Below are 16,387 nucleotides of genomic sequence, written 5' to 3' on the forward strand. Positions count from 1 at the left end.
AGTTCACCACGGATTTACAGCACGTTGCCGGTAAGGACAACCAGGTGGCAGACTGCCTGTCACGGGCTGTGGTAGGAGCAGTCCATCTTGGCTTGGATTACAACCGCATTGCAGCGGACCAGACCACAGACCCAGACGTGCAAGCTTGAGGACCTTGACTACAGGGCTGAAAATAGAGGATGTGGTTTTTAGCGATGTCGGCACCACGCTCCTGTGTGATGTCTCCACAGGCAGTCCTCGGCTAATCATTCCCACGGGATGGAGACGAAAAGTTTTTGATGCCATCCATGGTCTCTCCCACCCAGGTTTCGAAAGCGTCACAGAGATTGGTGGCCGCTAAGTTTGTTTGGCACGGCCTCAAGAAGGACGTTAGGGACTGGGCTAACACCTGTCTGGAGTGCCAGCGGGCCAAAGTGCACCGCCACACTAAAGCCCCGTTGGAGTTGTTCCCAGTGCCGGAGAGACGGTTTGACCATGTCAACGTGGATCTGGTCGGCCCTCTGCCCTGTTCTCTCACGGTTTCACTTACCTGTTGACCATGGTTGACAGGACCACCCGTTGGCCTGAGGCTGTGCCACTGACGTCGCTAGCATCGGTCGAAATGACACGGGCAGCACCTGGGTTGCCCGTTTCGGCACTCCTTCCGACATATCCTCCGACCGGGGCGCGCAGTTTACCTCTGAGCTGTGGAGCGCTGTCGCACAGAGCCTCGGAGTGAAACTCCACCACACTACCGCATATCACCCACAGGCTAACGGACTCTGTGAGCGATTTCATAGGTCGATGAAGGCTGCTCTTCGTACCAGCCTCAAAGACAGCAACTGGGTCGACAAGCTCCCGTGGGTACTGCTTGGCATCAGGACTGCACCAAAGGAAGACCTACAGTCCTCCTCCGCAGAGCTTGTTTATGGCCAGCCGCTGCGGGTTCCAGGGGATTTTGTCCCTGGCACCACCGTTCCTTGGTCTGCCACTCTCCAGCGTTCCACGCTACTGGACAATGCGAGGCTTTTCGCACCTGTCCCCACTTCCCGTCACGGCCACCCTCAGTCGCACATCCCCGCTGGGCTTCAGACGGCTGCCTACGTTTTCATTCGCCACGACGACCACAGGGGACCGCTACGCCTGCCCTACGAGGGCCCGTTACGGGTTTTGGAGACGGGGGACAAACATTTTGTGATGGGCGGCAGGCCGGAGCGACTCTCCATTGACCGCCTCAAGACAGCTCACTTGGACGTGGTCAGGCCCATTGACTTGGCTCAGCCCCCGCGGCGCGGACGACCTCCAGCTCTGCCCCTGCCGGGCCTGCCCCCTGCTCCCCTCCCTCCCGGAACTCCCACACTCCATGCCCCATACCCGTGTCATGGCGGAACACCTGCCGCAGTCGTGGCTCCTCAACCTCCTGTACGACGCAGCCGTTGTGGCCGGTTAATACGCCCGCCCCCGCGATGACTGTTTTGTTGTTGTTTTCTTCTGATGGTGAATTCATGGGGGACGTGTGTAGTGAGTGTAACATAATTCACCTACAGTATTTTGTTATGTGCTGTTCTTTCCATTGTGTTAGGCATGTCGTTTACTGTCTTGGTGGTTCAGGGATCGCTGTCCCTTTAAGGATTACGAGCGTCTCATGACGTCAGAGCCCGATGCGGGATTTGTTTACTTGCAGCACGTTTTGATTTCCTGTTTTCTCTAACTCAATAAACGATTCACACAACTTCTCCACACTATGACTGAACTTTCGAACAAAACTCTTGCTCAGTAAAGATGGGAAATACTATCAAATGTATTATTTAAACCAGTAGGCCTATAAATATAACCATACATTACCAGGCAATCGAATAATGCCTGCATGCACACACACACACACACACACGCACGCACGCACGCACGCACGCACGCACACACGCACACACACACACACACACACACACACAGGCGGAGTGGTAATCTGGAGAGTTGGGAGAATTCCCTATCGGCCGTTAACGTTTCGGGGCCGCCGGGATGATTACTGCGGGATAACAATATTGCGATTATAAAGGTTCCTTGCAGCGCCGTCCGGCAGCCTGACCTGTGCAACTGCAACCTCTCACTCACTCAACACACACAACACATACACACACACACACACACACTTTTTAGGAGTTTTTCACCCGCTCCGTATCCAGCTTGTTCCACGGCCGATTCATACCGCCGGATCCGGAAGAAATTCGTCCGTCCACCCCAAACGTTGCCTCCGGAACTACCCTCACGCCTCGTTTCCACATACAGTGTATGTTTTTCGTATCCGTGCTTCCGTAAATTTACAGAAGGGGTCGCTAGTGTTCTACGTACGGACATGAATTTATTTACAGACAGCCAAAAAGATGGGGGAACGTATGATAATGGCAGTTTTTAGGAGACAGGTACTTTGGAACATGAGGATCGACATATACAGAGATAAAAACAAAACCAAACAGGCTTGGAAAGAGATCGGCGAGGAGTTTGGCCTGCCAGGTACTTACATGTTTTGAGAAAAACATAAAAACTTTAATACGGTATCTCCGTAAAACGACGGCGAAAGTTACATTTTCTGAACGTATATTACGGACATACCGGACAGAAATTTTATGGAGGGGAGGAGTCTCGGAGGAAAAACGGACATTACGGAGAATCACATAGGAATGAATGGACTTTCGGTCGGAGACGGTTCGATCGCATACGAGAATGTACGTATGTGGAAACGAGGCATACCTCCGTCTGGTTTCAGCGTTGTTATGGATGTTACGCAATAAATCCCCTAGAGGGCATTGACTGTCGTTTCACAAATTAACTGCATCGACAATCGCAAACATGATATCTGTAGAGATGATTTTGCTTTGTGTCATCCGAAATCGACAAAAAAAAAGTGCAAAAAGTGTAGGCCTAGGCGGCGGTGGCATGTGACACCCCTCACCAACCCGCAGATTATCTCCTTTAAATGCTGTTAAATGAACAGTTACAACTCATTGCCAAAGCAGGGGAACAATAAAATAAAAAGGTCTTGTGTATAGAATAATATAAGTATAAAACGTTAAATACAATATATATACAATACATATCAGATATTATAATACTCTATCTATTTTAGCGAATGGTCTGACTTTTGACTGCCGCTGTCACGTTAAAATTGTACAGGGGGCGAAAATTGTACTGGCCTACGTCATCAGTTGTTGACAAATTCCAAACCTGCCTGGCAACAGACGACGCGATCGTCTGTTGCCTGGCAACGGGCGATCGCGTCAAATGACGTAGGAAGGTTCTTGAACATTCGCGAACTTTCATGCTCGTTCATTGCACTCCTTCATTGAGCGTGACCAGACAGGTTTTTGAAACCTGCTTTAAACACTCAGTTTACTAGCTAAATTCGATTAAACAATTCAATACAATACAAATATAAAGTAAAAACAAGTGTTATCTAGCGATCCGTTATCTGTATTATGTTATTTGGTGTTCGGCAACATAAGCGCGAATGGTTTTTGAAACCTGCTTTAAACATTCAGTTTAATAGCTAAATTCGATTAAACAATTCAATACAATACAAATATAAAGTAAAAACAAGTGTTATCTAGCGATCTGTTGTCTGTATTATGTTATTTAGTCTTTGGAAACATGAGCCGAATGTTTTTTGAAACCTGCCCGGCAACGGACAACCCAATCAAATCAGTTGTCAAGTTGTCAACAACTGATGACGTAGGCCGGTACAATTTTCGCCCCCGGTACAATTTTAACGTGACACCGCCTCGATTATCCGGTGGTATTGCTCCGTTTCTCCCGGAGCACTCCGGATTCGTAAGCTCAGAGGCACTGTCACACTAAATTTGTACCGGCTGCCAAATTTGTACCTGGCACGTCATCCATACGTAATCCATTCCAAACCTGCCGGGCAGGTTTCAAAAAACATTCGCGCTCATTTTGCCAAAGACGAAATAACATAATACAGTTAACGGATCGCTAGATAACACTTGTTTTTAATTTATATTTGTATTGTATTTAATTGTTTGATCAAATGTAGCTAGTAAACTGAGTGTTTAAAGCGGGTTTCAAAAAACATTCACGCTCATGTTGCCAAAGACGAAATAACATAATACAGAAAACGGATCTAGATAACACTTGTTTTTACTTTATATTTGTATTGTATTTAATTGTTTAATCAAATTTAGCAAGTAAACTGAGTGTTTAAAGCAGGTCAAGGACGAAATAGCACAATACAGATAACGGATCGCTATTTCACGTCATTTGACGCGATCGTCCGTTGCCAGGCAACGGATGAAGCGATCATCTGTTGCCAAGGAGATTTGGAGTGGATTACGTATGGATGACGCGCCCGGTACAAATCTGGCAGCCGGTACAAATTTAGTGTGACAGCACCTCCGGGACCGGACGAAACGGTCCGGATCTGTATTTACCGTAGGGTGTGAATGGGCCTTTATGCTTCGTAGCCACAAGAGGATTACTATTTGGACTATTTCAGTGTTACATTGATATTACAGCCAGATAGTTATTGAAGCCTTTGTTAAAACATTGTGTGTGGGAGAAGAAGTCTGCATTTACAATGATTGTACGATATAAAAATTGGTGTCCGTGTTGCTGTCCAGCTTCAGCTCACTGGATTAGTTATTTTATCTGCAATAAAAAAGCATTCTTTAAGCAGTACGTTAGTTTATTTAAAGAAGGATCAGGTTTACATTAGTAATTTTAGTTCTCGAAACAGTTGAACTATTTCACATAAAATAAAAACATTGCAGATTAGTGACTCATATTTCAATGTTCAATACAGAATTCCTATTTCACATTCAATAATCACTTCATTGGGTAGGTATTCAAACGAAGTCAACCAAAGCCTGAAATTCATTCAACATATAGGTTCATTTTTGCTTTGCTTTTTAAAACATTCAGTGTTAGTCTAAAATGACTGCAGTATGAATGGTCACTCATGGACATTATAGTGAACACACATCTCATCAGCAATATACTGTAAGTTTGTTCTTTAATAAAGTTCACTCATTGAACCTCATTGGACGGAGAACAAAATATAAGGGAAACATATTTTGTTTCACTGGCTTCAGACTTTCAGCAGTTAATAACAATTATCAGGCTAGTAAAATAAAAAATCATGAATGAACAAGGACAAGTTAATATACCCCTATACCTTTTTGGCAAAATCTAAAGCCTTTTGATACGGAGAACAGAATATCCAGTTGAAAGTAATCAAAAGTATCAAGATTGAATTATCAATTATTTGTCACAAAATGCATTTCACTATGTTAGGAATGTACCTCAAATTAAAAGGTACATAAATGTAATTGTAATGTCCATTAATGTAGACCAGGGGTCGGCAACCCTAGGCACGCGTGCCAACGCTGGCACGGGGCAGCATAATCATTGACACACTTCAAAAATAAATAAAAAGCCCTTTTTGTTTTTTCTTAAATGCACTTTATTCTGTTTTGGGCATTTCCTACCAGTGCAAATATGCTTAAATTAGTAACAGAAAGCAGTGCTTTGAAATGGGATCAATTAATATTTTTTAATGTTGTGGGTAATAGAGAAGAAAATATTTAAAATATTGTTGCAAGTGGCCTGTATGCATCGCCTTCACATGGTCTTGCAAAGCTGTACATGTCTTAAAGATATTGATGTTGATGGTTCCAACATTCTCATATATTCTCGTTTTTTACATTTCTCACAGTTCAATGTGTTTTTGAATGAGTTTCTGAAAATGGTGTTTTAAGATGGGACATATGTAATTATAATTTGCAAGCCCATGTTGCAAATATAACAACCACAAAAACATTTAAAATGTTGATGCATGATTGTGGATGGACTATATGGAAATAGTACAATTCCAGGTCTTCTGGAAATGTTTTTGGTTGCTGTGTCATAATTCAGCGTAATTTTTAATATATTGTTGCATAAGGCACACTCATTGACGAATTATTTCGAAAAGGTTGCTGAACCCTGATGTAGACTACCCAATGCCCACAACTACTTGACTAGCTGTTGTTCATTGTCAATAATTATGATTAAACAAGTTAAAAAAATTAACAAAATTGGATATGTGCCTGAATTAAACAGGCCACCATAAGATGTCGGCAGGAAGCTGAATGAGGAAAAGAGCAAGTGCTTAAGTGTTCAATATGTTATCATTAGGAAGACAAAAATATCATATGATAAAATATCATATGTATAATATAATGAGCAGGTTTTCTATCTGTGTGAAACGGTCACACCCTGATGAGCTTTGAGCCTCTGTGTTGCCAGTGTATTCCTTTGGAGTGGCGTGTGAAGCCTGTCCTAGGGCTGCTCTGCCCCGGGCGTAGAGTGCAGCTCAGACTCCCTACAGTCACGCTGCACTCAAAGTTCAAACTGTTTCAACTTTAGCCCAGTTCACATTGACCTCACCATGAGGAATCAGATTACAGCTCTGTTTGATGTTTTAAAACCAGCTGCATCTAAGCAACTTTCTTCATTTTTAAACCTAAACCTACATGTCGTATCACTTAGAAGGGTTGAACTAAAGGCAGTCGACAAGTTATGTCAAGCCGGTCGCTTTCCTGTGAGACTGAACCAACGGAAGCAGCGGCCTCTTAACATGGAGCATTCATGACAGTCATCTCACCTTTATTCTCAATGCCAAACCTGGGTTTCCATTTCTTTTCCTAGACGCTCATAGTGTGTGGACTACTTCAGTTATGGGTAGTTAGAGCTGAGATGTTGTGGCTAGGTGGAGAATATCATGCAGAGAGGAACACAGGGTCTTGAAGAGTGACTCTGTGTCTGTCTCTGGGTCAGACTTCCAAGCAGTGATGGACATCACAATCCTGCCGGTAGAGATTATCACATAAGATATACATTACATGAAGTCAATGCACAAGGTACCCACGATCAAAATAGATCATAGTTAATGCAACAAACAAAGGTATCCATTACTTATAATGCCGTGCATCACCCAAGTGGGTGCTACACACTGGTGGTGGTGAGTTAGGTCCCCCCCTTCACTGTAAGAGTCTTTGGGTCATTGAAAAGCGCTAAATAAATATAATGAATTACTATTATTATTATTATTATTATTATTATTATTATAATTATAATACAACCAAACTAGCTGCCCATTAACAGATTCAACCAAGCTAGCTGTCAACTTGCTAATACAACCAAACTAGTTGTCTGTTGACTTACAACCAAACTAGCTGTCCATTATCTAAAACAGTGGTTCTCAAACTATGGTACGCATACCACCGGTGGTACACGATTCGCTATTCAGTGGTATGTAAAATAATAAAAAATAATAATCATTTTAAAAGATAATAATATCAAAATACTAGTACGAATGGAAATATATTAATCATCATATGATATCATTAAAAATGGGGTTTAAAAAAAGAAGTGGCTTTCCTCTCATATTTTTGTTTCAATATCAGCCTGTTCCGTAGACATCCAAGATTACAAGCTAAACTGACGGAAAGATATAAGTGCTACAATTATGAATGGTTCAAAACACTGCGGGAACTATTTGGAAGTGAAGTGCAGACAGGAAGAGAATATTTTGAGCAGAACTATAAAGACCTGTGACAGGAAACCGAGCACAGGTGTTAAGTGGTGGTATGTGTTGATGTCCTTAGAAATTAATCCATGAAACCATCGCATCTCCAACGTCATCTTACAACCGAATACGCAGCCTTCTCATTAGTCTTATAATTTTGTAATAATAATTAGGCTTTTTCAAAAATGTTGTTGGTTGCCTCCTGCGTGAGCTGTGCGTAGATGAATAGGGCCGCAGGCCAACGCAACTGTATTTTGTTTTATTTTATAACAACGGTCATAATGGTGGTACTTGGGGAGACAAATATTTTCTGAGATAGTACATGGTATAAAAAGTTTGAGAAACACTGATCTAAAACAAACCACCGATGTCCAATATAATAGCATTATAATGTGATGGTAGCTTGCATATGACATATCTACAGAATCTATACAGAATAAGCAACATAAATAGTTCTCACCGGTCGTCTCTGATTCGATAAAAGAATCCATAGCCATGCTGCACCATCGGAGCTACAGCACCCAGGACGGTAGTGTACCCGACCAGACTGGACGATAGCGTGAAGTTACCGCCGCCACCACTGTAGACACAGAGACACTTACACAGACACACTCTAACCAGCCGATATCCGGTGCTTCCAAAAAGCAAATGCACAATGTAACACACACACACACACACACACACACACACACACACACACACACTTCTTAATGAGTGTTTTCAATTCATCAAGCAGGTTTGAGTTTTCACTGTACCTCTTGGCATAAAGTGGATCCATGAAGAGATGTGGAGTAGGAAGTCCCTCCTCCTTAGAGACCAGATACAGGCCCAGCAGATGCCTGTCAAAACCTGCAAGTAAGAATTGCGAAATATTGTGATATATATAATATTGTTTATAGTTGAATATAGTTTAACACGTATGCAATCAAAAAGTTACTCCAAGATGTCCACAGCTATTTTAGGAATGTCTTCAATACATTACAAAGATGGGGAATACGCACACAAATAAATCTCATGTCACAGAAAGAGGAAACCCACCTTCTCCGTTCTGGGCCAGAGCCATGAGTTTGTTGTGCTTGTTGACCGCCTTCAGCAGAGCTCTCCTCTTCACATCCTCCTGAGAGTTAAGATGGAGAATAATGAAGGACGTATACATATACTCACTTCCTTATCCTTCTGTCACACACACACACACACACACACACACACACACACACACACACACACACACACACACACACACACACACACACACACACACACACACACACACACACACACACACACACACACACACACACACACACACACACACACACACACACACACACACACACACACAGTGCACGTGGGGTCGGTCATGGCCTGACACCAGAGGACGGCCTCCTGGGTGCAGGGTCTCATGGTCTCTGTCCGGCCGTGGTAGAACCTGCGCGTCATCGCTGTCTCATAACAACTTCCTGGTCTGAAACAAGGAGAGAAGAGTTGAGTCCAACAGGCCAGAGGATGTGTGGTGATGATGATGCAAGAAGGGCCTGTTCTCGGATCAGTACCTTCCATGCTTTCGGTAGTAGGCTAACTGCATTGCCAGCTGAACAAAGGTATCAGGATGGAGTTTCCTCTGTTTAATGGCTTCTTTTCCAAAGGCGGTGAATGCATAACAAACAAGCTGCAGGTTTTGTGCCTGGGAAATCCAACAGAATATTAGTAAGTGAAAATAACCTTCAGATCTGGATCCAACCCATAATGTTTGCTCCTTGCTCACCGTGTTCCGGTAGTGATGTTTTGCCCGGTTGATGTCACTTCTGACTTTGGCATCCACTGTGAAAACCAGTTCTTCAGGGAAAGGCATGGCTCTCACAGCATCAGAGCCCTGGTTATAAAGGACAGATGTCGAGGACAGATGAGACTTCTAAATGCAAAAAGCACACAATAGTTGTAGACAATTAACCTATTTTAATGTATGCCTACGCTAGAATCCTCTCTAGCAGAGTGAGTCCAGAATACAGTTAGACAGAGCTATTAAAACAGTTTCCCATCCTCCCCACAATACAGATGTCAATGATCAAACCCGGTAACGTTTACCCAAGATACATAGTTGCCTGTGTTTTTATCAAGTAGAAGAGTGCTTAAGGGGATGCCTCTCCCTTGTGACCGGTTTACCCCAAGCACAAAGATTGACATTAAGATGACACTGAGGAAAGGTACTGGCTAGACAATACAAGGAGCAGGAACAAAGCTTTAGATGATTAAAAGGAAACAACATATGGATTTTTACATCACATCCCCTAATCTCTTCAGCCAGCCTGCAGAACGAGAAGCTCTACTCCTACATGCTCCTCAATGTCCAAAACGGCTTGTAACGGCTAATCACACCACACCTGGTGGCATGTCGTGGGACCTTTAACAGACAGCCGGGTCACACGACTTAGCCCCGGTCCTGTGTAATGCTATGAGGGGTGTGGAAGTTCCAGACGTTGGGGCGTAAACAAACAGGAACTAGATTTCACTGGCCTCCATGCTGCTTTCTGCTGTTTACTAACCCTATTTTCCAGTGGATTCATTATTTTGAAAATGACACATCAGATAAAAAGAAAGGCATACTTTCCAGCTGGGAATGGGAAATGGGTCAATCACAAATTTGAGCGGGTTTATAACAAAGACCTTGTTATCCATTATGGCCCGCATAATACAATTAGCTGGAGTCTCTTTGGATCTACAGTAGGCCCACAATTTGAATGTGATGCTTACCGTCCACTCCCCACCTGTGGCTTCAAGTCTCTGGTCTATGTAGTAACACAGAGACACCAGAATCATCGCATCGTAGGGTGCGTGCTGGAACAGACAGTGAAGAGTTCACATTGAAGTTAAGGCAGTAAAAAGGATGTGTTGTCCTCCGGTGCGAAGGGGTGCAGGAGGAGGATCAGAGATTGGAACTTACATCACAGTTGGATCCAAACGTGCCATCTGCGTATGAAATGGAGTTGTACGATTTGTCTCCCCAGCGAATGGTGGGGTCACCCGTTAGAGTTTCCAACGTCAGCTGGGATGTGGGTAAGAAAAATAAAGGCCAAAAAACGTTTCTTGTTGGAACACTATCAGTCAACATCACAATACACTGGAAGGGTTCTAGTGATCTGGTTCTGAAGTACGTACCGGGGTGTAGTCTTCTGCGGTGGCATAGGGTTTAGCTTCGTCCAGAGAGACAACAAACAGACTGCTTTGGATGGTCTCCAGGATGCTGGTGTTGACGGGGTCAAGGCTGATCAGATGCTCTCTGGCCTGGGGAGGTGGACAGAGAGGATCTTGATAACTGAGGTATGGTGAGAGGTTTGTGGCTACACAGTTAGGTTTAACAAACGCTTCTAATGCGGTACATGACAGCCTCACCTTGGCCCAAGTGGTTCTCTCTTCTGAGGTGAGGGCAGCGACCCCATCTCCTTCTGGCCCTCCTTCACAACACTCGGTCACGTACTGCAGCTGCCTAGAAGCATGACATGCATATCAGGGAAAGCCTCAAAATGTAAAAAGATCCAAGGGAAACAATTAATATAACATTTTGACACCAACATTTAAAACTTTAAAAGTGCTCCAAATCCGATGCTGTATGTGCAAAACAACAAGCAGCAGGACTTATTACTGTTGCTATAATTGCAAACAAAAGTGATACAGCAAACATCATAGTTTATAATGACCTGTAAGATAAAGGGTGATTCTACAGAGCTCCGTTTGTACGCATGCCCAGAGATTTATAAAACAACAAAACAAGAAGGTTGTTGAACTACCACCCACATAGTGATAACGTCTCACATGACCTCCCCTCCCTCGGACTGAGAAAACATTCACCTTTGGTACACTGGGTGTGTGTGTGTGTGTGTGTGTGTGTGTGTGTGTGTGTGTGTGTGTGTGTGTGTGTGTGTGTGTGTGTGTGTGTGTGTGTGTGTGTGTGTGTGTGTGTGTGTGTGTGTGTGTGTGTGTGTGTGTGTGTGTGTGTGTGTGTGTGTGTGTGTGTGTGTGTGTGTGTGTGTGTGTGTGTTCATCAATGATACCTCAGCAGCTCTGGAGGAGTTAGAATCTTTCCATCATGAAGAGCATCAAAGGTAAAGATTCTCCCACGACGCATCACCACAACATGGGAGGGACAGGGGCCCTCACTCTCTGGGAGAATCACCAAATAAAATCACACATTTCATTGCCTCATCTTAATGTCAACGAAGGAGAGGGATGGGGGCAAATACTTTTGTGATGAGGGAAATACAATACCTGTTTTAAAGTAGTTGAGGATGGTATCCTTGGTGACTCCAGGTACCTTACAGGTGCAGAACAGCATGCGGTACTGGTCCATGTCCAGCCCTGATCGGCCAGCCTTATGAGGAGTCATCCTCTCCCTAACAACAAACATGAAGACCATCCATCTCATTCAGCCCCTGCACCATCAGGCACAGAGCAAACACCCCTTTGATCCGCGATATCTGTGTTCTTACGTGCGGATCAGGTCCCAGTATTGCAGCATGTGCCACAGGCCAACACTGGTCCTCTGTAGCTGAGTTCCCTCAGCGGGGGGCCAGCAGTGCTCCAGGTAGGGGGCCGGTCCTCCAAAGTTGACGTTGAGCTGAGAGGGGGTCCGGACCTCCAGGTAGGCCGTGTTCAACCACCACTCCTCCAGCTGGGGGACAGAAAAACAAAGATAAATGATTAGCTCAGAACGCAAATCTGAGCTAATCTGCTAAAGCAGAAACTGTAACAGAAAGTAAACTCATAGGAATTTATAGGAAACTTGAGGATAACCAACACTCCCACGCGACATGTTCTCTGCTGATATACAGTGTATAAATGTATTATCAAGTGGCAATCTTTAACATAATCGGTTCACAACTAAACTCAATGTCCCATTAGTGGGATTTCGTACTAATGAGCCTATAACGATCTACGTCGCAAGCCAAACAACTCTTGAGTATATCAATGCTTGGTTTCCTCTTGCTTCTGCATTGGATCATTTGTCTGGGTATTAAAAGGTGCTGAAGGTGAGATTTGAGAGTTGTACAGAGAGAGACGTCAGGGGAGTGGCGCCAGGTGCGGCCCTCACCCAGTTCCTCCTGGTGCTCGCTCTGTGGAGTAGTTTCTGCTGCAGGACTTGACCAACGCCCTCTTGGAAGCTCCTGACATTCTCCACTGTAGCCTCGTACTCCTGCTCTGTTGCAAATGGACGCACTGAGGAGAAAACAAACCCTCCAGAATGAGTGCTCCCGGCGGTTTATTGGTTATGTACCTGGGCCTGGTGTATGAGGGCCATCACAACTATTTAAATCACAACTTTGAACAAATACGGGAATACAGTGACATCTATTTGGTGATCACAAATCTGTTTAGTCATCGTCTACCGGCATCCAGGTACTTGGACAGGCTCCCCTCCAGCGAGGGGACGGGAAGAGGAGGAAGGCTGTCCTGGTACTGAAAGGTCCTCTCTGGCAGAGTCCCTGACATTTGATGTGCCATGATGTTTCGTCTTAAAGCGGAAAACAAAACCACTAGTTCAATCTTAAGGTAAATACTACTTGAATATATTAGAAACTTAATATGTACTTACTTATGTTTACTTAAATATATGTATGATATATATATATAGCCTATATTAAAAAATACATATATATATATACATTTACTATTATGTTATATGAATAATGGTATATTAATCAGATGATATATTGGGTATTATTTGACGTGTGTCTGTCTGTAGTTAATAGTAACGGGCTGCTCTTTGTGTGTCTAACGATTCACAGTAACGTCCTCCTAGTGGCCCTTAATGACACTTGGACTTCTTTGGACACCTAATAATGTTTGAGCAATTAAACAAAAGTATGATTTGCAAAGTGAAAGTGAATGGTTTAGTGTTAATAAACGGTTATGAACTGCTAAAAAGGGTTAGGCTACGTTTTGAAAAAAAGAAAGACGATCGTGTTCTATACAATGTTAATATCTAATCATGTTAACGGGGTTTCTGGGATCAGAGAGGCATCGGCGGCTGCATGTCAAACCGATTACATTACGACAACAGCAATAAACTGAAGACCAAAACTCACCTGTTATTCTGTTTTGGACATTTGTGCTCAGTACGACTTTCGCAGGCAGCTTCTGAACCCCTTCCTTCCGCGGACTGTGGTGGATGTACGCTCTTCTGTGCTCATTAAAGGAGCAGTAGACGGGTTCATTAAAGGAGCAGTACCCGGGCTTTCACCTTTGCCCCACTGAGCGGCAGCAGACCCGGTAGTCGCCATTGCGCATGCCTGATATTTCTCCCATAAAGACTTGATCACCGATAAGTATGAACAGGATTTATTTAAATAACGACATGGGAATATTTTGCATGGTGAATCTTTGGCATGAGCCCCGTCACTGATCCAGGATAACGTGCGGACTCGGCGTATCCTGCCAGGACTAGCAGGGGCGGAGCCTTCCCCTGGACAAGTAGACTGGGCCGACCTGGTGGTGGTGGGGTGGATGGAGGTGCGTTGAACGAAGACCTGAGCAGCAAGACATATGTTAGACTACTCTTTATAGAGCAGGTGTAGGCAGGTGATTGGTAGCTGGTGATTGGCGGCCAGCCGCGCGTGATTTGAGTCCTCATGGTAGAACTACCAGCAAGCTTAACATTTCTCCCATAAAGACTTGATCACCGATAAGTATGAACAGGATTTATTTAAATAACGACATGGGAATATTTTGCATGGTGAATCTTTGGCATGAGCCCCGTCACTGATCCAGGATAACGTGCGGACTCGGCGTATCCTGCCAGGACTAGCAGGGGCGGAGCCTTCCCCAAAAGAGAGGACGTAGGCCTACGCCGGAAGTAGCTAAGATACCTCGGCATGTCCTGCCGGGACTGGCAGGGGCGGAGCCGACCCCAAAAATAGAATATCGAAAGGGGGTAATGAGACCATACATACCCGCGTAGAAGAAGTGGACAAGGATCTATACTGCTTCTGGAAGATAAAAGGCATACCCAATATACGACATATTAAGAGTCAATCATACGTACCGTAAAACGATAAGCTTAAAAACCGTCAGCGAGATCGATGAATCACGTAAAAGCAGTTGACTTAAAATACCTCAGCGAGATCAATTAAAATTTAGAGCACTCTGCAGCTGTTACGCAGCGAGCCACGAGTGCTTTCGTGCTGTACCAACTGCCGTGGTCGATTCACTCTCCGGGGTCGCTGCGTGACCTGAGTGCTTTCGCGTTGAACCACCGACGTGGTCAACGAACTCACGAGTGCCCTTGATGTGCCACCGACGTGGTCACGCACTCACCGGTGTTGTTGCAGCAAGTATTGTGAACTTTCATGTTGAACACCGACGTGGTCAACGAAATCACGAGTGCCCTTGATGTGCCACCGACGTGGTCACGCACTCACCGGTGTTGCTGCAGCAAATATTGTGTACTTCCGTGTTAAACACCGACGTGTTCAATGAACTCCGAGTGCCCTGCACTTGAGTGTTTGATATTATGCCACCGACGTGGTAATTAAATTTGCATGTGCCCGAGTTGTGCCCACCGACGTGGTCAACGCACTACCAGGGTTGCTGCAGCGAACGTGAAGTTCTGAGTTGTACCGCACCGACGTGCGCAACGAACTCACGAGTGCTTGGGTTGTTCCCACCGACGTGGGCAACGCACTCACCGGGGTTGCTGCAACGAACTAGAGTTCTGAGTTGTACCGCACCGACGTGCGCAACGAACTCACGAGTGCTTTTAGTTGTTCCCACCGACGTGAGCAACGCACTCACCGGGGTTACTGCAGTCAAACCATGAGTATTAGATAACGTGCCACCGACGTGGTCATACTCACGAGTGCCCGAGTTGTTCCCACCGACGTGAGCAACGCACTCACCGGGGTTGCCGCTGCAACCTTGAGTTTTATTTTCCTATGAACGCCACTGACGTGACAGCGAACTCAAGAGTGTTTTCTAGATGATCCACCGACGTGGTCACACTCGCCGGGGTTGCTGCAGGTTAACCTGAGTTATGACACCGAATTTTGCTTTATGAATTTAGTACCCGATAACCACCACCACCAGTAGTTGCAATAATGTTGCTTTTAGCAACGAAAATAATGACAAAATATCATCATCACGAACCTTTATCGCGTGAAAAAAAACGGGACGCAACAGGCATGCTGGGCGTATGACAATAACTATAGTTAAATACATAGTACAATACATTTCGATAACACTAGAAAGAATATAGGCGTAACTAAAACGAATAGACTAGAATAACAGCTTGACACTAAGACTAGAATAACCCTGGAATGGAAACAGCCGCCAGAAACAGCTATAGTTGAAAACGTGTTAAACCTGCCTTGACCGACGTTAGAGAGCATCGTGTGCGCTTGATGGAAGAACCTTGAATTCGACCGGATGTAGGATTCGTAGGCTGTGGAAGACCACCTTCCCAGCCGTTTGATAGACGCGTCCGGCAACCCTTGTTCAGCGGCTGTAGTTGCCGCTCCAATCCGGAAGGAGTGGCCAGTGTAGAGGGGAGAAGGTAGGCCACACCCTTCTACCACCTTCGCGAGATGGACTCTAAACCACTCTTTAGTCATTGGCCGGCCGTTAGGCAAAATAAACAGAGGTGATTCGGGAGGCGTGCATTGCCGGAGCTTGAGGTAAAGGAGCATGGAAGCGTAAGGGCAGAGAGAGTTGTTGATTCTTGAGATGATAATAGTAACACCTGCCCCTAGGCTATCGCTTTTGGACCGTTTTAAGAAGATGGAAAAATGCCTTGCAGAGAAGGTGACATCAGCAAAAGCCAGGCCCCGTGTAGGGGAAAAA

General features: G+C 44.8%; 1 protein-coding gene across 1 annotated transcript; it reads right to left on the reverse strand.

Moving 5' to 3' along the window:
• Positions 1 to 2,851: 2,851 nt before the first annotated feature.
• Positions 2,852 to 13,769, reverse strand: LOC130392268 (peroxisomal carnitine O-octanoyltransferase-like). Its single transcript, XM_056602747.1, has 17 exons — positions 13,639 to 13,769; positions 12,940 to 13,064; positions 12,645 to 12,769; positions 12,043 to 12,224; positions 11,822 to 11,946; positions 11,608 to 11,716; positions 10,949 to 11,042; positions 10,715 to 10,840; positions 10,500 to 10,601; positions 10,310 to 10,393; positions 9,324 to 9,431; positions 9,112 to 9,242; positions 8,900 to 9,023; positions 8,597 to 8,675; positions 8,314 to 8,407; positions 8,019 to 8,138; positions 2,852 to 6,836 (listed from the first exon to the last, which is right to left on the reverse strand). Exons 2-17 carry the CDS (start codon positions 13,052 to 13,054, stop codon positions 6,716 to 6,718), a joined length of 1,839 nt encoding a protein of 612 aa, XP_056458722.1. The 5' UTR covers positions 13,055 to 13,064; positions 13,639 to 13,769; the 3' UTR covers positions 2,852 to 6,715.
• Positions 13,770 to 16,387: the final 2,618 nt, after the last annotated feature.

The sequence above is a fragment of the Gadus chalcogrammus genome, chromosome 11 (assembly GCF_026213295.1).
Source record: "Gadus chalcogrammus isolate NIFS_2021 chromosome 11, NIFS_Gcha_1.0, whole genome shotgun sequence".
NCBI classification, from domain to species: Eukaryota; Metazoa; Chordata; class Actinopteri; order Gadiformes; family Gadidae; genus Gadus; species Gadus chalcogrammus.

What these genes read in the sequence shown, in the direction of transcription:
- LOC130392268 (XM_056602747.1), bottom strand. Translation starts at nt 13,054, where the DNA reads ATGGCACATCAAATGTCAGGGACTCTGCCAGAGAGGACCTTTCAGTAC. An exon ending in CCGCAGAAGACTACACCCCG is followed by an intron (nt 10,602 to 10,714) that starts GTACGTACTTCA and finishes CCCACATCCCAG; the next exon opens with CTGACGTTGGAAACTCTAAC. An exon ending in TCTGGCCCAGAACGGAGAAG is followed by an intron (nt 8,408 to 8,596) that starts GTGGGTTTCCTC and finishes TCTTACTTGCAG; the next exon opens with GTTTTGACAGGCATCTGCTG.